This window comes from Mustela erminea, chromosome 1 (genome assembly GCF_009829155.1).
Source record: "Mustela erminea isolate mMusErm1 chromosome 1, mMusErm1.Pri, whole genome shotgun sequence".
NCBI classification, from domain to species: domain Eukaryota; kingdom Metazoa; phylum Chordata; class Mammalia; order Carnivora; family Mustelidae; genus Mustela; species Mustela erminea.
The window spans coordinates 128,815,820-128,840,268 of record NC_045614.1 but is presented as its reverse complement, the minus strand read 5'-3'; the positions used below and the strand labels follow the sequence as shown (position 1 = coordinate 128,840,268).

The 24,449-nt window shown below is 38.7% G+C and overlaps 1 protein-coding gene across 2 annotated transcripts in view; it reads right to left on the bottom strand.

Moving 5' to 3' along the window:
- WDR49 (WD repeat domain 49) overlaps nucleotides 1-24,449 on the bottom strand; it is a 132,585-nt gene that overhangs the window by 23,632 nt on the left and 84,504 nt on the right. For both annotated transcript variants that reach the window (XM_032341768.1, XM_032341772.1), the window contains 7 exons: nucleotides 21,464-21,594; nucleotides 19,071-19,169; nucleotides 17,270-17,434; nucleotides 15,069-15,256; nucleotides 13,804-14,001; nucleotides 10,052-10,233; nucleotides 1,782-1,891 (listed from right to left, as the gene is read on the bottom strand). In XM_032341768.1, the coding sequence (XP_032197659.1) occupies nucleotides 1,782-1,891; nucleotides 10,052-10,233; nucleotides 13,804-14,001; nucleotides 15,069-15,256; nucleotides 17,270-17,434; nucleotides 19,071-19,169; nucleotides 21,464-21,594 (1,073 nt within the window). The remainder of the gene's footprint in view (nucleotides 1-1,781; nucleotides 1,892-10,051; nucleotides 10,234-13,803; nucleotides 14,002-15,068; nucleotides 15,257-17,269; nucleotides 17,435-19,070; nucleotides 19,170-21,463; nucleotides 21,595-24,449) is intronic.

Genomic DNA, 24,449 nt, shown 5'->3' with positions numbered 1-24,449 from the left:
TCCGAGGTTCTCAAACGCAACCAGGCCTCGCAGTCACCTAAAGGGTTTGTTAAAGCATTAGCGGCTATATATCCCTCCCATCGCTGGTTTAGTAGGGTAGGGATGGGGCCCCGGGCTGTACATTTCTAAGTTCCAGGTGATGGCTCATGATGCCAGCCATGGGACATACTTTAACAATCAACATGTTATGTCAAACCAAAAGAGAAATCTCCACAACCTGTAAAATGTCATTCTGCCCTTCTAACAGATGAGGAAATCGAAGCTCAGGATACTTTAATAACTTGCCTGAATTTGCCTACCTAGTAAATAATAGACCTTGGACTTAAGCTCAAGTATGTTTCACTTCAAAGGTCATGCTCCAAGGTATAGTAGTAATAATAATAACAGTAACATAAGTAATTAGTAATTGGATCAAGCTTCCATAATATACCAGCCACTGTTGTAGGTACTTTACACATATTATCTCATGTAACCCTGACAAAAAGACCTATGGAGTAGGTTAGATTATAAATGTGCACCAAATATTAAATAATGGTGTACATTTGACAGCAAAATTTCAGTAGAAATTCTAAAATTAATATATCTCTTCTATGAAATTACCACTACCCCTTGGACATAAATTTATACAGGATTGGCAGTGAGTGAAATATTTTCCTATGATGGAGTTTTGGAAATTATTCTCACTACACTTTTTTTTTTTTAAAGATTTTATTTATTCATTTGACAGACAGAGATCACAAATAGGCAGAGAGGCAGGCAGAGAGAGAGGAATGGAAGCAGGCTTCCTGCTGAGCAGAGAGCCCGACTTAGGGGCTCAATCCCAGGACCCTGAGATCATGACCTGAGCCGAAGACAGAGGCTTAACCCACTGAGCCACCCAGGTGCCCCTACACTTCTCTCTCTCTCTCTTTTTTTTTTTTTAAAGATTTTATTTATTTATTTGACAGACAGAGATCACAAGTAGGCAGAGAGGCAGGCAGAGAGAGAGGAGGAAGCAGACTCCCCGCTGAGCAGAGAGCCCGATGCAGGGCTCAATCCCAGGACCCTAGGATCATGACCTGAGCTGAAGGCAGAGGCTTTAACCCACTGAGCCACCCAAGCGCCCCTACACTTCTCTTTTTAAAGATTCATTTATTTGAGAGAGAGAGAGAGAGAGAGAGTGTGTGTGTGTGTGTATGTGTGTGTATATGGAGGGGCAGAGGAAGAACATTCTCATGAAGATTCCCATTGAGCCTGACTCAGGGCTGGATCTCATGACCCTGAGATCATGACCTGAGCTGAAGCCTAGAGTCAGATGCTTAACCGACTGAGGCACTCAGGTGTCCCTATTACTATACCTTTAAACAATACCCTTCAGTCTGATAATTTTTTTGTTTTAATTATCTTTTTTTATAATTCTTTCTCTGGTTAGCCCAAACTAAGCTCATATCAGGCTTCTTAGAGCAAAAAAAGCTTTTATTTATTTTCATCTCTTAAACACTTATGGGAGAGAATTGATGTTCTGTCCCAACCCTATTCTGGAAACTATAATGGACAATTTATGTGTGTTTTCTGGCTTAGACCTTCTACTCTTGTCATTTATATGCTGTGCAGCCTTGGAAAAATCATTGATGTCTCTCTGAGGCTCACTTTCCTCCTTTGTCAAACAGAGATCACAGGATTTTCCCTTCCCATTTATTAAGGAATACCAGCATTCCAGGCACTCAAAGCAGCTATTTGTCATATTCATACCAATCTATAAAATAATAACACGATTAAATAAGTCAAGAGTGATTACTTACTGGATGATTTTTGCATAACTTTAACATTGTAAAGGTTACATGTTTTTTCCATAAAGATATTTCGTTCCTTATATTTTATACCTGAATTTGTGACTTCTGAAGGTCTGACACTGGAAGAAAATAATACATGATAAAATGAAATATCAACCACAAAGGATGAATAGGCACTTTCAGGCTTTAAATACATATCTTACTTTGACAAAAGAAAATAAGTAAAAAAAAAAAAAAAAAAAAAAAAAAATCCCTCTATACTGTGGACCTAAGTGATGACATTTGTTTATACTAATCAAGTCATATCTTTGAATAAAATGGCTGCTAGCCCAGGTAATGAGATAAAAGGGTAGGAGCCAGAGAGGCCAATAGGCTAGTTAAGCAAAGATTCCCATAGCAACTGGAAGGTCAGAGAAAAAAATTACACAGAAGAAAATTTCACAGAAGCACACACTATTCTTGCCCTGTGTGTAAATTATATGGGCTAATCGGAGTTATGTATCCACACTGGTTCGTACCCAGTGTGAGGCCTGGCTCTTCACGTATGGTATCCAAAATGCAAAAAAAGTTCAGTATTTTTGAGGCTTGTCTTATGAATCTATAGGAAATTTTAGATCAGCTCGAATCCATGGAAAAAGTGTTATCAATAAAACAGAGGAAGTGAAATCATTACATCGTTGTACATAATTCCTGTCAGAAAACAGGAAATGGTCTCAACTACATTTAACATTCACTATATAGACCTCTACCTTAACAGTAACAAATTTTATTGCCCAAGATCATTATTAGTCTCTTGGAGGCTTCAGGTCAGAAAACACACCCATTTTTCACACAATTACTGGGAACCCTGGGGCATGCGTCTCCCTGCTGCCTCCCTTCCTAGCATCTGTTAGCCCTCCTGCTGACTGATCTCCCACCCCCTAAATTTCATTCGCAGTTCTCTTGCCTCCCGAGTAGCTGGAGAACTTCAAGAGGTTTCCTATATTCATAGCCCCAATTTCCTGCTCTACACAGTGAGATACTCACTGTGGTTTCAAAGGAGAGGAGTTGGGTGGCTGTTTGGCGATGGGCCTAATAAATAACACTATTCAATAAATGTCCATTTCCTTCCTTCCTTTCCCTCTGCTCTATTTGGACTGTATTTCCCAAATTCAAGAGTTTAAAATATCAATACAAGTGAAATTAAGTCTATGTATCTCAAAGTTAGTATTGTGTATTGTTTATATAGCTTTAAGTAGCAATTTATTGATTGCTTTTTTTATACATAAATAAACTTTTCATTTTGGAGTTGTTTTAGATTTACAGAAAAGTTGTGAAGATAGAATAGCACAGAGTCCTGATATATCCCTCACCCAGCCATCCCTCTAGTTAACATCTTATATTACCAGTTATCACAACTAAGAAGCCAATATTGGTACATGACTATTAACTGAACTCAATATTTTATTAGGATTTTCCTAATTTTTTCCTAATGTCCTTTTTCTGTCCCAAGAAATCACATTATATTTAGATTTCTGACTCCTTAGCTTCCTCTGCTCTATGACAGTTTCTTAGACTTTCCTTGTTTTTTATGACCTTGACAGTTTTGAGGAATACTTGTCAGATATTTTGTAGAATGCCCTTCTATTTGTGTTTATCTGATGTTTCTCTTAGGGTCAGATGGGGGTTATGGGTTGGTGGGAGGAAGTCAACAGAGATGAAAGTTATTCTCATTATATCTTATCAAGGGTACATGCTATCAACCTGTCTTATCACTGTTGATGTTAACCTTACCATTGGCCAAGGTTATGTTTGCCAAGTTTCTGCCCTGTAAAGTTACTTTCCCTTCCTTTCTGTATACTACTATCTAGAAGCAAGTTTTCAGGCACAGCCTATAGTTAATGGGGGCGGGGGTGATGACAATGGAAGTTAAGCTCTATTTCTTTGATTGGGTTAAGTATCTACATAAATTAATTATTTGGAATTATGGATTTTTTTTTTAAAGATTTTATTTATTTATTTGACAGAGAGAGATTACAAGTAGGCAGAGAGGCAGGCAGAGAGAGAGGAGGAAGCAGGCTCCCTGCTGAGCAGAGAGCCCGATGCGGGACTCGATCCCGGGACCCCGAGATCATGACCTGAGAAGTTTTTATTTATTTATTTGACAGAGAGAGATCACAAGCAGGCAGAGAGGCAGGCAGAGAGAAAGGAGGAAGCAGGCTCCCTGTACTACAGAGATGACTGCTGGGGAAGGACAGTCATAGTGACAAAGCTCTCACCACAGGGCAGTTCTATGAAACACTAGCCAGCAAGATCAACTTCATATTCAAAGTCCAACTTATTGCTTCCTTTCTGTAGACATCTGACATTTGGAAGAATTGGTTACTATGAAAATCACACACAACTGGAAAGAGGTGACTGTTCCCCAAATTCCTAATGGATGAAGATAAAAATGCAGAATAATGTAATAAAGGGCTTAGAGTTAAAACTTGGCCAAAAGGTCTTACATGGTGACACCAGAAGAGGGCCTACTATGGGCTCGGGCAGCCTTGCCATCAATTCTATGAGAAAGAAAGGCTCTACCTGATCTCCCATCTCTTGGTTCAGGATATAAAAGGGAAGAATGACATGTGACAAATCCCTAAGCATCCTACCAGGCATTAAAGGAAAGCAAAGTACCTGGAGTAGTGGCTTAAGCATAGCAGGCACTTGACAAACCACTCACTTGACTCAGAAACTACTGAATTTTCCATACGGTCACATGATACTTGTTGTGCAGGTGGTATGGAGTGGTGGCAAAGAGTACTGGCCCTGGAGCCAGAAAGCCTGCTTTGGGATCTCTGGTTCCCCTCTTGCTGCTGGGTTGACCCTGGGCCAATCACTTTTCTTCTCTCCTCATTGTGAGATGGGGATGATAATTATAACCATTGCCAATGATTACAGGGACAATTAAGTGAGTTAAGCGCATAAAGACTTTAGAGCAGTGCCTGGAATATGGCAGGAGCTCAGTAAGTATTGCCTATTAGCACTTGAAGCAAGAATAAGAAAATATGTTCCACTCAAAGTAGGGAGTTCCATCACCCCTATGGCCAGCCCTAGCACTCTTAGGAACTCTCAAAATTATGAGACAAAAAATAAGGAGATGTGGTACTTTCAAAAATCATAATTTGTTGTACTAGCATTTTTAAGACTTAAGCTTTAAAAATTGTGTAGACTTTTGGGGCCCCTGGGTGGCTCAGAGGGTTAAGCCCCTGCCTTTGGCTCAGGTCGTGATATCAGGGTCCTGGGATTGAGCCCCGCATAGGGCTCTCTGCTCAGCTGGGAGCCTGCTTCTCCCCCTCTCTCTGCCTGCTGCTCTGCTTGCTTGTGATCTTTCTCTGTTTGAAATAAATTTTTAAAATCTTTTTAAAAATTTTTAAATAAATAAATAAATAAAAATTGTGTAGACTTTCATTTGTTCTATATGGGCAAAGGATGATTATTGCCACAGATTTTTGGCAAAAGTAGACTGCTAATCCTCCAAGTGTTTTATGTCATATAAGGCCTAATTTAAAATACGATTTTAATGTTTTGTGTATTTTTTCTTATAGCTGTCCATAAATTTTCTAATTTAATTTCTCACAGAAGATCTACCGGCAGGATAATTAGGTAATCAACAGCATATAAACAATATTAAATATCAATTCCCTCTTAACCATAATAAAGAATTTAGAACATCATAATTATTTCTCATGTCTAAGAGACATCAATTTTAAGTGTGCCTTCTGTCTTACACAAACTTACTGAGTAACTAAGGGAAATTTCGTTCATTTCCCATCTGATTCTTTTATCCTGCTTTCTGATAATTAACCCTTTCCCGACTTTTGAAATGGCAGCCAAAGTGAAAAGTGTTAGAAACAGAAGGTAGAGTAGACTTGCTCTTTGCTGCCCTAGAATAAGAATGAAGGTCAATGAGACAGAGGTCTACACATGAATAGATTTGACTTAACTTTAGAGTCATTCTGTAATAAAGACTGGTTCAGTATCAGAGAAGGCCTTCTTTAAGATGGGGAGTGCCTCCCATAGGAATTATTCAAGAAGAGTCCATAATGTGCTTCTCTGAATGATGTGACAGGAATCAGTCGAGTCTAATGCTTCTTTCAAGTTCATTATCAAATTGTTAAAGGTTAATAAACATGCGGGGAAAAAAAGTTCATTCTCACAAATAATCAAAAAATTCAACTGAAAACAATAATGAGATACCATGGCAACAGTTTTAGGACTTGACAACATCCAGTGTTGGTTCTGAGGCAGTCGCCATTTCTATGCAGTGGTGGTAGAGGAACCCACAGGTCTAGGGACAGCAACTTAGCACAATGACCCAAAGGCCTTTGAATCGTTGGACTCCACAATTCCTTTTCAAAGGATTTATTTTAATGACAAATGCCATTGGGTGTTCTAATATGTAAGCATGAAGGTGTTTAAGAAATGTTTTCCCAGATAACATTTGTCAAGCCTAAATGCTTGACAGAAAGGAAATGGTTACAAAACTCCTAAGTTCCTAGGGTGTCATTACAGATGTGGGGGTCTGTGGACACGTCTGTTAATTTGCACAGGAATGGACTCCCTGTGTATTTTTTGTATGATATAACAGGTTATAAACTATGTATGCTACTCTTCATTTTCATAAGATGTACGTTTATTTGCTTATTTGCCTGGAACTGGAAATACCTAAGTTTTGCAACAGGTGATTTTTCATCTTTTTGCTTCTTGCTTATTAGTACATCCAAAACTTCTAAAGAACATGTTTTTTTGGTTTTTGGGGGTTTTTTGCAGTAAAGAAATACTCTCAAGTTATACTGTCTGAGCTACTCATTTTATCTATAACTTTTCTAGATAAGAATAGTCTTGTATGAGTCCGGAAATCAAACATTGCTATGAAGGAAGAAAAATCTTTGTCTACTGTTTGTTTGTTTGTTTTTACTATTTTTGCCTACTTTACCCACCTATTTTACCCTTTCATTTATTTCTTCCTTTTTTTCACTTTTGCAGAATCTAAGAAAGGAAAAAAATCCGTTTCTCTGTATCAACTGTGAAGTTAGCATTAGGACTTTATATTACTCTCTTAAATTCTATATTTGTCTTCATCTCCCCAGGACTTAAATTGAAAATGACATTCTACCACCTACCCACTTCTCACACATAATATTACACAATACCTTAAGCGCTATGGAAACCTGTTATTTATGTATAAGCCAGAAGATAATATATGCCAAGATCTTTATCCTAGAGAGAGGATCTTAGGAGTTAAGATGAGAATGTAGCTTTCAAGTGTCTGATTTTTCCCCTTATTTTTCCTGCCTCTTCCACATTCTATTGGCTTTTCCTTTTTGCATCTCCATCTTTCTTACTGTTTTGCCTCCCTCTGAACATACCCCCACCTGCACACAGACATACCAGCTGTGCTTTTCTCTCTTCAGTTCCCTTAAATTCTTTCATGTATTTTTAAAGGTATTTTTGCAAGTGGACCAAAACTGGCATGATTTCCTCCTTGTATTTACTAATCTGATTAGGAATAGGGCCATCCTTGAGAATAATATTCTCTTATGCAGAAAATCATCTGTAGTCTCCTCAGTATTGGATGGAGGCTATGGAGGACATTTTCTAGCTGACAATTACATTGCACTGGTATGACTTCCATAGAGGATCCCTGGTCCTGTTCCTGGGAAAAGTGAAGGATTTACCTGCCAAACCAATTCTGAGGATACATTTTTTGCCTTTCTTTCTCTAATTAGTTCAGTAATTCTAAAGTGACATTATTCTGTACTATCTGCTTACCATAAAGTCCTAAAATTATTTCAATCCAGTCATCTAAATTAGATAAAGCAGAAATTTTAAAGATAACAGGCATTTTTTGATGTACTGTTGTTTGAAAAAATGCAGAATAGAGGCAACTTTGCTTCTTACTACTGGAAATTTCAAAGGAAAAGCTGATTTTTAAAAAAAAGAATAATTAAGTGTGTCATAAGGAAAAGGAAATTAGTCTACTAACTGAAATACTCTTAAACAAGAATCTGTGATGATATTTGCCTTCACTCTGCTAGGAGTGTGACAGGAAGAGAAACAATGCTCTATCTGTGTTACCCTGGGGTAACTTTAGCTCCTCATCTGTTAAATTTAGTTGGGTGGCAGGGTTGGGGCCTTTTATCATGTCTAAAATCTTTCCATTCCCAGCATTCTATGATTGTACAGGATTGGTCATGCTATATTTCTAAATTGAAAACATCCTTCTGCCTGAAAGTAAAATGCCACTTGACATTTCAGCAAGCCATAATTCAAGGAAATGGAAGAACAAATACCAAAGTGTAATTTAGTGTAACAGGATGTTTAAAGGGGGATTTTTTTTTTTCTTTTATCTCCCTGTCAGAGTTTCAAAAAGTCTGAAAGCAAAATAATTCATTAATTAAGAAGCAAAAGTATATTTCTGAATGAGGTGCTAGATTCCTTGGGCAGGACAAGAAGATAGCTCTACAACCAACCTGCTGACACCAGGCCCACCCACACTCTAGGATAGAAACAGACTGAAGATGCGGTAAGAGAGGAGAGAGCTATAGGTATGCATTGTGTCCCACTGCCCTGGGGAGAGGAAGGAAGCTTCTCCTAGGGTTCTAGCTTCCACTCTCAGAAACCAGTCAGAGTTTAGTGTATGCCCCCCTGGGGTAACCATTAGAAGGACAGAATGGATCAATGACTCATCAACACCTGGAAAAGTCTACAGGCAAAAAGCTCTGACATCAGCTATCATATGAGTAGGGAACGAAGGGCAACCAGGCAGCTGGTGTGGTAAGAATGTGTGAGCTTCTTATGAGCCAAGCCAAAGCTGACTCAGAAGTTGTGCAAGAGGAGAGGCCTGCCATTGAGAGGGACTGTAACAGGAAAACACCAATGCGTATCACCAAAGGTAACCTCAGTTAGCAGGGTTGAGCCATAAGAGATTGGCCAAAGGTGCATGAATTTATAAACAGGCAATGCAGATGTTTGCATCTGCATGATGCAGATGTCTCTGAGTGCAGACACGAGAGAAACTTCCATCAAACCTCCTTAATATAAACACACTTTAGCTAATAATATTTAATTAATTAAATATTAATATTATTAACTATTAAATATATCATTAAATATTATTTAAAATTAATAATTTTTCTATAAACCCCAAAAGTAATACTATGTACATGATAAACATGTTTCACTTATATCAAAGAACATACAGTGAATAAAATCATCCTCATAAATAATATTTGTTGAGTACGAAAGATGAAATTATGAGAGGGGAGCCCAGGAAGCTCAATCAGGTAAATGCAGGACTCTTGATTTCGTCTTGGTTCATGATCTCAGGGTCCTGGGATTGAGCCAGGTGGATTTCCGTGCTCAGCACAGACTCTGCTTGTTCCTCCCTTATATCCCACTCCCAACTTGTGCGCTCTCTCTCTCAAATAAATAAACAAATAACATCTACTAAAAAATTATGAAAGCATGGGTTAATAAAAAGAACTATTGAAACTGCCTGGCATTAGAGAAAGAGAGGAATAGAAGAATGGGATCCAGCAGAGTGGGATGAAGAAAGGAAAGAGTTTCATTCACAATGAAGAAAAGACAAGAAGAGTTTAAAAGAGAGTCATGTCTAATATTCAAAGTTAACCTCTTTGAACTTTTGTCATATAAGCCACTGTACACCTTACCAAAACCAGGAGTAAATCTGATGTACATTTTGAGATAGATATACACATACATTCATACATACATACATACATACATACATACATACATACATACATACAGAGATTATATTGTTTTTCAGTAAAGGGGCTAATTTGAACAATTGGGTTGATGATGGAACAGAAACAGAGGACTAGAAGATCCTTAATAGAGATCAAGAATTCACCCATTGGTGGCTTAATCATTAAGTATCTGTCTTCAGCTCAGATCATGAACCCAGCGTCCAGGCATCCAGCCCCAAATCAGGCTCTCTGCTCAGTGAGAAGCCTGCTTCTCCCTCCCCTACTCCCCCTGCTTGTACCCTCTCTCACTGTTTCTCTGTCAGACAAATAAAAATAAAACCTTAAAAAAAAAAAAAAGAATTCAATGGAAGGAAGAAATTGAACTAGATATAATAACCCCAATAATATAAATTATCCCTCACCACACACACCCTTGAAGTAGTCATTGCATGTTCCACGGATCACAGAGAGAAGTTTGGGCCAATCTTTTTAGGTCTTATCTGGACTCCAGTTGGCATCCAGGTAACACTTCAAATTACTTACTTGCATGCGGTTTCATCTTTGTTTTTCTTATCAAGTAGAGAATGTTCTGGTGGGTCTAAACATGATTCCTCCTTAGAAAGTAGAGGAATTTCCCTTTTGCTTTCTTCTTGAATCTCACTTTTCATTAAGTTAGTATCTCTTTTAGGAAGGGAAAAACAGTTTTCAATTTGCCCATGCTTTCCCTGGAAAAAGAGACTTATTTTATTTTTATGACATTTTTTTTTTTGAACATTTATGTGCTATACTACTAATTGAAGTCCTGGGTACATACCAAAAAAAATAAATGAAACATGGTTCTTCAAAGGCCTTACAGTTTTATACGGGAGATGAGACATATATATGTAACTTTAATAAAGGTAGAAAGTAGTAAGTGTCATAAGAAACACAGATTCTCTGAAAAGATAATGAACTACAAAAAACTGATATTTCCACTTTAAAATCTTGAATAGCAAGATCTATGTGTACTAAAAAATAACTTTTGCTGAAAAATTATCAGTTAATTTTTTATAAAACTACTTTCTTTGCCTCTAACTTCTTAGAAAAGTCTCAAAAAATAATCAAATCATTGAGGATTTTTCACTGAAAATATGTTACATAATAGTTTTCACAAAACTTGACTACAATACTTAATATTTAGCAGAAGCTCTCATTGACATTTTATTTTATATTTGAGATACAGAACCAATGTCCTTGTCTTATATCAATTCCCATCATACACACAGGGATGGATGAGGGAATACAGCCCGTGTGGTATGAGGGAGTCAGGCATCCCTGGGATATCTGACTGGCCTATAAACTGCTAATCTTGTCAGAAGGGACTACAGAGGAAAACGCCTACAGGACCCAGGAAGATGGAGGCAATGAATGAATCAAGCCTCCTATAAGGTGATAAATAGCAAAGGAAGTTCAGCCCTAGCGATTACTAGCAATAGGGAGAGGTAGGAACTACGGCGAACTGGAGAGAACCCATTTTACAGTTATTCTCGAGGACTGACATGCTCCTTTTCAAGAGAAGCGGGAAATCTGGATCTTATATGAAATCTTTACTATTTAAATATGAGCAACTACATCACAATTGAAACACTGGGTGAGTATGCACAACCCACAACATGGGCCCCCACAGGACCAGGAGGAGAGGTGCCAGTGCCCGCACCCTGCCTAACGCAACTGTGGTCAGTGTGCGAAGAGGAGCACTGAATGCATGCACACATCACTAATGCATTTTGATAGCATAATCATCTGACAGTTTCCTGGGACAAGGCAATCTCCACAGATAAATCATCTTCACCCATTTTCCCAACTCCAGAAATACACATACCACACTCTAAATTTTTAAAAAGTCGAACTTGAAAACCAACCTCAGATCCATAGCTATGTTATAAAAATTGCTTAGTTATTTAAAAAAATAACCTCATTCATGAAATATATGGAATCACATGGCACGTCATTTTAAATACTTCAATCAGACTGCGTGTGATTGGAAAATTAAGTCTTAATGTAGGAAATTAAAATACATTACTGCATTTCCTCCTGTTTTTATAACTATCAAATGAGAATTAATTCAACTAAACAAATACAACATTCAAATGTAAGGCAGAAGTCAAGGCACTGTACACATCAGGTTTGTTCAGCAAAAATTTTCTGATCCAAATTATGTTTACGAATTGGGTCTCTTCTCCTTCTTATCTATGTATGACCATCTGCCTTCCATATCCTTCTGTTCTTTATCTAAATGAGTGTCTCTTCTTATACAACAATGAGAAGGACATTCACCACTGCTATTTTCCAGTATCTATTAATTTATTCTCTTCCCTTCTCTCTCCTCTGTCTTCCTCTCACCCCAATCCCAACCCCTGGGACCAGCAGCACCTATATTCAAGATGGCTTAAGCAAAGTGAGTCCTTGGCTGGGGGGACTTCAAGCAGGAAAAAAAATGGAAAACCCAGCTGTCTCCAGGTTTGTCAGCCTTTCCTAAGACTACCCCAGCCCTGGGGGCTCTTTTCCTGCCTTGAACATAGAGGGAAAACCAAACCATTTTCACACAGGCTTTTTGAGTCTAGAATCGTTCAAAATACAAAGACTTTATAAAACAGCTAAGGACAAATATCAAAGGCATAAAAATGAGCAGTTTTAAAGGCACACACTTCTTAATTAAAATAAAATTTAGCCGCAGCTACTGTGCGGCGGGCACAATATGGCACCCGCACCTAGAGCGCTGTGATTTCTTGCCTCAGTCTCCTCTAAGAAACTTACTTTCCAGATGTCAGCCACTTGATGAAACTTCTTCTTTACCTGTTGTTCTAACCTCCACTTCAAGTCCCCAGAGCCCAAAAAGCACGGCCATACAGCAATTCAGCATTACATTAACTTCTTCACTTACATAAGCATCTTTCCAACTCATCTTGTGCTCAGAATGCCAGCTATGGCCCTCTGCCTCATTCACCACACACCTACGCACATGCGTGTGCACGCATTTGAGTTACCACTCAGAGGCTCTTTTTTTCCAACTGAGAAAAGTCTAGCCCTTGCCTTATTTACAGAGCAGAAGAGACTGTACAGCTCTTGAGTGCTACCTGGAGATTCCCATATTACCCGGCTAAACATGGGCCCACCACCCCAGATTATTTTCTGATTTATCATCACCATTTGTGTCCCGTAGGGTTGTATAAAACTCTCTCAGAACAGGTTGACATCATCAAAACAATTCAAAAGTAAACAACATCAATCTTCGTCTTCCAAAATGAAGACAGTTGCTGTTTCTCATGGCATGACTAAAAATGGAGTCTGCCAAATAGAACCAAGTCAACCAGCCAGACTGAAAGTGAGGTGTCAGCCCAACCTCATCCCACCAGCCTGACCTTATGCAACTATGCCTCGACAGTAATGACTGAAACACATCAAACTGATATTTTGTCCCTCAAGTCCCAAAGGGAGCAAGAACAGAGTCCCCATGAAGACAAATGGAAAAAATAAAATAAATCTGAGATAATGACTATTTCCTTTCTACCATGCCCCCCACTTCTGTTTGTCTTAATAGGTATAAATGGGAACTTAGTTTCATGGGAGGAAGGGTTAAAAGCATAAGCTCTGAAATGAGCCAGCTTGATTCAAAAGTTAAATTCTACAACTTGGTAGCTTCTGTGAGCTCAGGAGTTGACTCAAACCTTTTGTGCCTCTGTTTTCCATTTGTAAAATGGCGATAATGAAGAGCTCCTCCCTCATGGGATGAGGAATTGTGATTACATGAGATAATTCATGTGGAGACCATAGAACAGAGTCCTAGTCATACAGGAAAAACTCAGCAACTGTTAGTAGTTGTTGTTATTTGGTGAGGAATAAATCAGACAGGAAGAGGTTTATTTTTCCTAAAGTTTTCTGTATTTGATTATTATTTGACAGTCATTGTCCTTTACCTGCTTAAGAATAACATGGTAATTATATCCATACTGCGTTTTTACTAGACGTTGAAACTGAAGGAGTTTTAAAGAGAAGGTTTTCTCAGAAATTCTGAAACATTTTGAGCTGCACAGAGCCTCCATCTTTCCATGTCTCTAGAGTCTTCCACTTGATGGAACTGTCATGGTTAATGGTAAACAAGACAAGAGATGCCTGTAGCTACAGCTCCAGAAATGGAAGTCAGTTCTTTCATGACTGATGAACATTAACAGCTGATGAGACTCAAATAGAAATCAGCCCAAGTTCATACTAAATGTCAAGTAAATACTAGAATAATAAAGAAGCAATATTTCTACCTGACCAAAGATCCAGAGAGGAGCACCAAGGACATCAGTCACACAAATGCTGCCGTCTGCAGATGAGGAGATAATCAGTAAGTGGCCACCCATCTTACACATCTCTAAGGAACTTATCTGGTCTTCATGAGGTCGGAATGATCGTATCAGAGCTGGGGCCTGTGTGATTTTGCTCTTGCTGGAATTAAGACAGTATTCCTGAATGAAAAGAAATTCCAGAATTCTAAAAAGTCCAAGTATTAAATTATTGCAGCAACATAACACTTTTTCTTAAAATGTCTGATACAGAAATGAAAAAAAGTACATTTGGGAAAAATTCTCTGTTCTCCAAATGCAAAAGAATAGTTCATCATAACAGAGTTTAGAAAAATTGTACTAAGTGTCAAAAAATGTTTCTAACTGATTTGCCTGAACTGAGAAGTGGAACGAAAGGAAGAGGGGAGGGGAAGAATGAAAAACAGAAAGAGTTAACAGTCAAGTCAGTTATTTGAGAGAGATGAATTTTACCATTTGTAGATAGTTGCATATTATATGATTTTATAATATTATTAGAAAATCAAGCAGGTAATCACTGACACAAAAATCCCAAACTAATTCAGATGATGATAATGTTGGATGAAGGGCCAATACTCTGTTTAAATTGGGTTTACAGTCTCATTTCGAATAAGGTATATCCTAATTACTTATGCTCAAACAATGCTTCAGTACCTTCCTGACAATACTGCATTCCTAAATTGGGTGAGTGACTTGATTACCCATACGTATATACCCATATACATATACACATACACACATGTATATGTATATGTGTGTGTATATATATTTGTATGTGTGTATATATGATTTATTTATTTGAAAGTGAGAGAGTGCATGAGTGCAAGTGGAGAGAAGGGCAGAGGGAGAGGGAGAGAGAGAATCTCAAGCAGACTCCCCACGGAGCACAGAGCCTGATGACATGGGTCTGGATCTCACAGCCCATAAGATCACGGCATGAACTGAAACAAGAGTTGGCTTAGTCAGTTGCTCAACTGACTAAGCCATGCAGATGCCCCAGGCTTGAGAAGATTTTCATACTGAGAACAGTCTGTATTTCCCCATAAATTATTTAAGAGATCTCTCTGCCTGATACATGTTAATGTTTCCTTTACAGTACTCAGACTGATCATGTCTTCCCTTATCCAGGAGATAGATAAGACCAGATTCCTAATTATCTGCAGCACAAGGCAATCAACAATGCTAAGGATATGAGAATACTGTCAATTTACTTCTATATCCCAGATTTTCAATTGTCCATCCAGACCTCCTGTGGTGAGGTATTGGTTTGACTTATCAGTAGACATAATAATGGATCCAACTCCACCATGAGCCAAAAATTCAGCCAGAAGTTGCTTCTTAAATGTGTCCCAGAATCTGACATACCCAGATCCTCCACACGACACCAGGTTAGCTCCTCCTAACGTGTAAGACAAGACTTAATTAGGAAAATGTGACAACACAAACCAGAAAAAAATGTCTTCAGTAGCTTGCCATGCGGAAAGCATTTGGCTATTGGAGCGATAGGCAGCCTGGATAGCAATTTCCAGCACTTCGACTTTCTCCAATATAAAATGGAAATAATGCCATGATAACATTACTGTTTTGTGTTGAGTATCAAATGAGATTGGAAATGCAAGATGTTCCATTACATTGAATTCCCTTTCCTTCATTATTTCAAGATAATTGGTTTTTAAAGTTAGATAGAATTAATTTGTTCATCCAAATAAATTTATCAAGTATTAATTTCAATATTGTGATAATATTCTAATTACATTAACCCATCTTTCTTAATAACCTATATACACATACACCAAAGAAGTATAATTCCTCCCGCATGGAGTTGGCTGCATATATGTCGTTAGAGCAGCATAGATGTTAATTTCTCTACACAGCATCATGCATTTAGGATTCTATTTATGGGCTTGTTTTTAATTTTTCATCAAGAATTCATTGGGAGCCCTTATGGAACCCTTTTTTGGCTCACAGGCCTAGAACTCACCTTTTCATTTTCTATTTTTATATGCTTTGTAGAAGCACTCTCCCTAAATTATTCTTCTGTGGCCAAGTTCCTATTATTATTTGATAAATCTGTAGATGACTTTCAATTTACTTCACAAATGTACTGCCAATTAACAATCATATCTGTTTAAGGTAGAAATAATGACTTGTAGCCGCTTCGGTGGAAACAATTTGGGAATACTGATAACATTAAGAAGAATTAGTGTAGAGGAAATGAGAGCAATTTCAGGATAATAGTTCATTTTGTGAATAGAAGGGAGTTCTAGAAAATACAAAGTTTTAGAATCTAACTGTTTCAAAGTCTATTCTAAATACTCCACAAGGTTTCTTAAATTCTTAAGGGTATACCTTTATTGATTTTTAATGCTGAAAATTTTTATATAAAAATCATGCAGATCTTCTATCTGCAAACTGAATGTGGGTAAGTAAATATGGAAAATGTGGTTCGGATATGTTTAGTTCTTTTCATACACATAACACCTACACGTCTAGCTTGTCCATACTAAGAAAAAATATTTATAAAACACAATTTTTAGATGAAAGGTAAAACAATATGCATTATTCTCAAAAGCATATTTTAATTTATAGAAAATGCAGGCAGTGTCAACACCATGCTAACATAACTATTGAAAACAAGGGGGAAATTAAGCAAAAGGTTATTTCATCTATGTAATGCCAAAAGGCTACAGTAAGTGACCTGGTGGCACCAGTCTTAGCATACGTCTCAGCAGAAGCACTAACCAGGACCCTGACTTACTCTGGAAAGTAAGCATAACTGGTAATGAAACCCAAGCCATTACAAAAAAAGAAAAGAAAGAGAAGGGAGGGAGGGAGGGAGGAAGGAAGGAAGGATGGGGGCGAAGAAGGGAGGAAATTAAGAAAAAAGCAAGCAGCTCTCTTCATCTAGGATCAGCAGTTATTTCAAATTTTGCCACTGCCCCCATCTCCAAGTTTCTCACTATTTTCTTCTAGCCCATTTTGATACTGGGTTCCAGCACAGTGGGACTCTATCCTTCTGGAGCATATATAGTCCTAAGCCTTGGCATGTATATTTGGACCCTATTTCTTGCTGTGCTCTCTATCCCACCAAACCTCTTTATGCCACAGCAACTCAGATTGTCATCCAGAGCAAACTGTTTGCCAGCGTTTCTTCTACTCAGATCCTGAGCTGTGCAGCACTGATTCGCTGGGGGTTCAAATCTGGCTCCTGCTCCTGGACCCTCCCTTCTGAACCCCAACCTCACTTGCTGTGGCTAGGGGGCCTCCCGGGACTCAACATGGACTGTTAGCTACATGGGGTCAAGCTCTACAAGACCCACAAAGGAACACATTAAATGGTCTTCATTGCTCCCTTTCCCCCACATTTTACAAATACATCAATCCACAGTCAGAATGGGAATGTATGTTATACCTGTCTCTGCAGTGGTTTTTCTTGCTTCAAGGAAGCAGAGCCCCACAACAGCATTATTGCCCTTGGTGAGGGTCTCCAAGGAGTGGGCTCCCAGTGCAGCCTGGTTGGTGCTGGGGCAGGTGGAGCGACTCCTCCCAGCGCTGAAAAGCTTTTGAGGCTCTGTACCTGTGATGGACACAAAGCTAGAAGTCTTAATGAGGAGAAACATCTGCTTGTCAACTGAATGCTTATGAAAAACAACAGGCCTGCCTCCATCGGTCTCCGGTGACCCCATCAAGTCTTACAGTAGGCTTCCAGTGAACATCCAACCGACCTTCTGCTATTCACGGCTTCAATGCCAACTTGAAGGGTTGTTTGACTCCACCTTCGTTTTGCATATTACATACACACTGACTGTGTTTTCCCTTGATACAAATTAATAGGGACTTCATTTTGTAGTCAGTGTTAACGTCTTAGAAATCCTGATCTGTTCAAGACAAATGTGATTCTAACACCATGACATTTTCAGCTCATTAATCATTAATACTAATCTTGCAAATAATATAATGAACATGAGCTATAATGACTATTTAAATATATTTAAATGATCAGTCTAGCAGCAATATTATCTGCTAGTGAGTTACCCCATAGAGGACCTTCCTAGGGACACTTCGATTATCTTGTGACATCATCTCCTGGCCACACTAATAAGAATTGGGGATATTCAGAATCTATGAATAGTCTGTTCATAGCTATGAAAAAATCTACACAGGGAGGATCTGCAAAATCTCAAAGCAAGACATCTCTAGCAATGCCTCTCTTGTCTTAGAAGTTTGATATTATCCACTTCTCTTTCTTATCTACCTCTTCGGAGTTTTAATCGTAGCCACAATTGGGCTTGCTGTAAGAGCAAGATGTCACTCTCCTGCAGGCCAATATAAAGAAAGAAGCAGAATTCTACCCTTTCCATGGAGGGTTCAAGTGAACCCTAATGGCTAACTCTTCATACAGATAGCAGGCCAGAGCTTTGTGCGTACAGACAAGTAAGCCCAAATCGTTAAGGGCTTACTCTTAACAAATTACTCCCTCCATTTTCATAAAATAAAGCTGTATTGGACAACCTATCCTTTCCTACAGTCCAGTCCAGCTCTGTGAGTTTATCCAATTGAGACAACAGAACCTCAGTGGGCCATGAAGAATGACATATTCATTACCTAAATAAATAATCCTAAGGAAAAACCTTCAGTATCTAAGGAAACTGAAATAAAATGCAAAAGGCAATTGTCAAGACATTTTGCTTAAGTATAAAATATTCATGTGCTCGGCTAAACTTCCATAAAATACAATACACTCCCATCTCGTGTTCCTCACAGGTTTCTAAAGCAAGAAATAATTTAAGATTTCCAGGTGGCGTAATATTTAATACAAGCTCTAGACTAAGCCTGAGCAGCCTATCAAGTGAACATGAGCTCCTATCTTCCTACCAAGGGGTACCAAGATTCACTCAAAGGCAGTTTGGTTAGGTTTATTGGCAAAAACTAAACTAGATGGAAATGAGAGGCCTGCTCCCTGCTGTCAGTAATTCAGAAAAGCTGATGTGGCATAAAGACAAGCAACAGCACGCCACGGAGAATTTGCTAAGCCAAGTAAATCTCAAGGTTCTTTTTAGTCACTTTGACAGGACAACGGTCTCACTAATCCCTGGCGCTTATGGCCAATCATCTATAATTTAGGAGTGAGCTGCATCAGGAACATGAATAAACAACGAAGCCTACGGTGGTTTGACTCAGCCACATTATTTTATTTTCAAACTTGTACTCACCTGGTTTTGATTCTAGCAGCCTCTGATAATCAGGGTGAAGGACACAGTGAGCATTTTCTGTGTTGTTGTTCCACAGAATGATTTCTCCATCATAACTCCCTATATGAGCCAGGATGGAGAACATAAATTGCCAGAAAGTTGGAAAACATGAGCAACAGCAATGGGAGAAGAAGTCACTATTTGTGAACAGTTGACACACAATCTGGCGCATAGTAGGTACTCTCTGTATTTTTGGAAACATGAATAATAATGACTAGTATTTTATTAAACTTTACAACTTAGAATCCTCATCGTGTACCTGTGTATTCAATGTACTGGAAATTACTGCCATATCTTTTTATTTTATAGTAATAAGGCATTCAGAATACGGGCTTTGCAATTAAACAACTTGAGTTTGATTCTCAGCTCTGCCACCTGCTGGCTGTGTAAACGTGGTTAAGTTATTTACCTGAGGCCACAATTTCATCTATAAAACTGAATTAAAATCGAATTTCATAACGTTGTTGTGAATGAAAAGTACTTAGAATAGTGCCTAGTATATTATAAGAACTAAAAAAAATGTTCATAATGATTATACTTTTTTTATTATTGAGGGCAAACAAATAAAATCCTTCTTGGTTTCTGTTTGCCACATCTATTCGTGTGTGTGTGTGTGTGTGTGTGTGTGTGTGTGTGTGTGTGTGTGTATTATTTTCATTCCCTCTCTCCTATATTCTTTATGAAAGTCCTTCCCTCCTGCTCATCACAGATTATGCAAAAAAGCCCAAATAGTGAGACAGTCTGGCCAAGCCTGTCTTGGGGAGGAGCAAAGCTCACCCAGACTGCTGTTCTCTGCAGCAAGGCAAGGAGAGGTCCCCACTAAGCAGAGTATTAGGGTCAAGTGAAAAGCAGAAGGGAAGACCCGCATTTGAGTGGGATGTACAGATGGGAACTTTCTTGGGATCAGGAGAAAGAAGAGAAGAATACATACAAAACTCCGTATTGTTCCGGCAAGAGCAACCTGTGTAACTCAAAAATTGGCCAAGGATGATGGATTTGCATGGAGTAACTGTACAAGAGAGTAGCCATCTGCTCCCGTGATTTTGAAATGTTTAAGTTATAAAGCGCCTGGCCAAACATTTTCATATAGGACTGGTGGGCTGAGAGTCAATGAAGACATCATCTATCCACCAGTTACAAAGGTAAATTCTGACACTTTTAGAATAATAAAGATGCAGCCTGATATCTTGTCTCCATCACATTTCAGTATGTGCTACCACCCGCAGGGCTGGACTTTCAGCAGCTATAAAGCAAATTCAACTGCAGAGTTGGCCCTACTGGCAGGTAATCAGGTAATTCCTGAAGACAGTGGAAATGTAAGTGTACACAGAGCTGTAAACCACATATTGTAACACTTCACAGATATCCTGGCTCTTTTCCTGTGAGTTTTCATTCCTCTTAATTGACATTTTGGGTTCTATTAAAAAAACAACCTAGGTTGTCAAAATATGGACTCTCTAATTTCATGGTGCAATCTATCTTTATAAATTGTTTTCTTTGGCCAGAAATGATACAACGATTTCTGATCCTCTTTCATATGCACATCAAAGCATGCCCATGCATCTTTTTAAGGGCTTGGATTTGTAGGCATTTGGTGATGCCAGACTTTAACCAAAATTACTTAGACTAAATTGTGCCAAAGTGTTAGCATGTTCCCATTATGAAACATCTGAGTGCCACAGAAGTATGATTTGTTCCCATCATTCCTAATGCTGTTTCTGGAAAAAGGACAATAAAAACAGAAGCTAACATTTACTGATAAGCTTACTGTGTGTCAAGCACTGTATTAAGCCCTTACACAGATTAGTTTACTCAATCTTCACTCTAAACCAAGATATTGATATATTCTTATTAGCCAGAGAGAGCCATGGTGTACAGATTAAAGAACTTGCTCGATATGATGCACTGGATAGTGGTGGCACCAGGATCTGAAGCCAGGCAGCCTCGCTGTAGAGCTGACAGTCCTCACCACTAACATGCTACCCTGGAAATAAGGACCAAGAGTAGCTCTCAGTGCAAAGGCTGAGTCTTCAAGATATCTATTCATTTTGCAATTCAGAAAAGGATTTTTAAAAGTGACTGAGCCATGGGGCACCTGGGTGGCTCAGTGGGTTAAAGCCTCTGCCTTCAGCTCAGGTCATGATCCCAGGGTCCTGGGATCCAGCCCCACATCGGGGCTCTGTGCTCAGCAGGAAACCTGCTTCCCTTCCTCTCTCTCTGCCTGCCTCTCTGCCTACTTGTGATCTCTCTCTGTCAAATAAATAAATAAAAATCTTTATTTAAAAAAAAAAAAGTGACTGAGCCAAAAGAAACCAATTGTTCACCACTGATGGTCCGGAGAAGGTTCAATTAACCTGTAACAAGAGTTTGTGGGGGTAAAAATGCAGCGCACAAGATACTGTCATGGTGCTGTATTCCTCCTTTCCATTTCTCAGGCTGGATGAAGAATTGATTGAAGTTTTGCAGTCGAAAAACCATAATAGCCCTAGTAAAAAGGATGCAGAATTTAGCTGTGGATCCAAATGCAAAAGAGATCTTGAGTCACCAGCATCCACTTATCATCCACAATCCTGAACCTCCCACACTAAACTTTTTTTATTATTTTCTCTTTGAATTCCCTGGTACATTATGAATATTTAATATTACAAAGTTAATTATCCTCTCACAGCCATTAACACCAAACATGTATGCATTTATCAAATTAATTATCCATCACCAAGAATCCAAAGCCAAGTTTCCCCACATAGGTACCATAAAACCATTAAGAGTTTTTTGACAGTAACAATAAAAAAGGAGATGAGTCTGTGAAGAAATAATATTTGGTAGTTGAAACAAAAGTAATAAGGTCTTTCTTCATGAGAGATTCCATAGAAGTTCACATGTTAACATCCCCTGTGGCATTTTCCAGACTTACCTGACTGTAGAGTCCCCTATCAGATAGCATCTCGAAGGGCTATCATTTGTGAAACACACCTGGAAAGTGCCACTCCAAAGGAGCAGGACTCTGGTGACAGACATATTTTGAGCAGAAACAATAGTTTTAAAAAGACCAATATCTTGGGGTACTGCTGTGATTCTGACAGGCCAGGATAGGCAGGAAATGAAATGCCTGGGGCCTGGTAGGGAAGGGAGGGGCATGAACATTCAATTGTGGCCCATCAATATCACCTTGCTTCCACACGATGATTTGAGTTCTGGCTATCAGACTATACTAAGTCTCTTGTTCCTTCTAGAGGCATACACACCTCAAATGAGTGATAGTAACCAGTTAGTAACCGCAGGCTTGGTGTCTTCACCCTCACTCTCTCCTCACCCATCCAAAATCTTGCTTCTATTCCCAAAGGTCTCCAAATTGCTCCATCACTGTAAGTTTTCACTCTCTGAAGGATGTGGCTTTCTGCTCCTAAAAATTCTTTTCTTTTTTTTAAAGACTTCATTTATTTATTTGACAGAGAGAGAAAGATTACAAGTAGGCAGAGAGGCAGACACAGAGAAGGGGGGAAAGTAGGCTCCCTGCCAAGCAAAGAGTCCAATATGGTGCTCAATCCCAGGACCCTGAGATCATGACCTGAGCCAAAGGCAGAGGCTTAACCCACTGAGCCACCCAGGTACCCCTGAAAATTCTTTTCTTTCTAGTACATCCTGCTTCTCTTCTTGCCTCCCTGAACTTTCACTCCCATTCCCTATTTTCTCTTCCCTCTTTCTTCCCTTCTTTCACTATACACATTCCTTACTGTAATTCCTCTATTCCTTTCTCTCTACTCATGTGGGTTCATTCAGGGATTCTATCTACCACCTCAGGTTGCAATCTTGCTTCTGTGAAAATGGTTCTTAAATTTATCCACATTCATAACTTTCCCCAGTGTTGAAATGTGCCCACTTGCCAGGGGACAATTCTATATAATATTCCCATCAGCAACATATCAAGAAATCCAAAGTTTTCATCTTCCGTCCACACCAGGTCTCAGTCCTAAATTCCCTAATTTGGTTACCAGACAAGCAGTCCAGCTTCCTGTGTGTTTCTCTTCCTCGGTCACATCAAATACTTGGACTCCCACTCTGCAATATGTTAGCAATTCATTCCTTCCTTTTTATTTTAAACAGTTAATGTCAACTACCTAGTCCAGTGTTCACTACCTCATCACTGAATAATTGTAAGAGCCTCTTAACCAATACCTTTGCCTTTAGTCTACCCACCTCTAGTATCTCTTTTATTCTGCCACTAGAATAATCGTTCTTTTGGGGGGGCCTTTCATCTATATTCATTTTACAAGCACTTTTTTTCCCACATGGAAGTCCATATTCAGGTGCTGCAGTGGATAGAACCAAGAGCATCAAATGACTGACATAAAAAGTGAAATGCAATAAATGTCAAGGAAGTACTGACCCGTCACCAAGGAAGTCCAGCTACAGAAATCATAGAAGGCTGAGTGAGGGGTCATATTTGAACTGCACCATAGCAGATAAGTAGGATTTGCAAGAGGAAGGCACTTGAGGCCGAGGAAACAGCCCGGTCAAATATAAGGCTAATGCCTCATTTAAAAACATGTATTCATTTTCCACTCTCTTTATGGCACATTTCAAACGAGTGAGCCTATTATTCAAAAGCCAGTGCTATTTGGGTCCAATCTACTTTTTTAGGATTAGTTCTCTCTATTCTTCTACCCTTGATATTCAAAGTAAAATATGAATACCCAGCTAAATATTTGACGGAGCTACTGGAAGCCATAAGGTAAATATGCTTCACCGTCCACCTTCTACCTTCACTCTTTAATTTATTTAAAGAGTTTGGGGACAATATTTTTATTTTGAAATAGCATAGATGAATTTATGTTCTAGAATGTAAAATTCACCTGGATTTAAAAGGTAGAACACAAGGCTTCAAATAAATTTCTTGCTTGTAGGAGCTGGTTTTGAATTGTTAGATGGATTCAGGGCCTCAGTTTCTGAAGCACACTTTCTTGTTCAACACAAACGAAACCTTTACTGTTCTCTAAGCACCCTCCACATTTTTAGCTACTTTGTTTTCATTCATGATGTGCTCATCCATCCCTCTATGGATTTCCTTTTACATACAGTCCCACATCTGTCTACCCATACACCCATTCTCTAAGGCCCATCTTGTTCTGGTAGGCTTCTTAATAACTAGAGTTGAAAGAAATATTTCTTTCTTCTCATCTCTCACTCTGTTCACATTTTGTTATAACATCTAATAAATAAATATAGCTACACTCCTCTGTTAGATTATAAATTCTTAGAAACCAGGCATCTTATCTCATTCTGCAATCCCGTAACAGCAAGCACTGTGACCAGCTTATAATGGGTATTCAATAAATATCT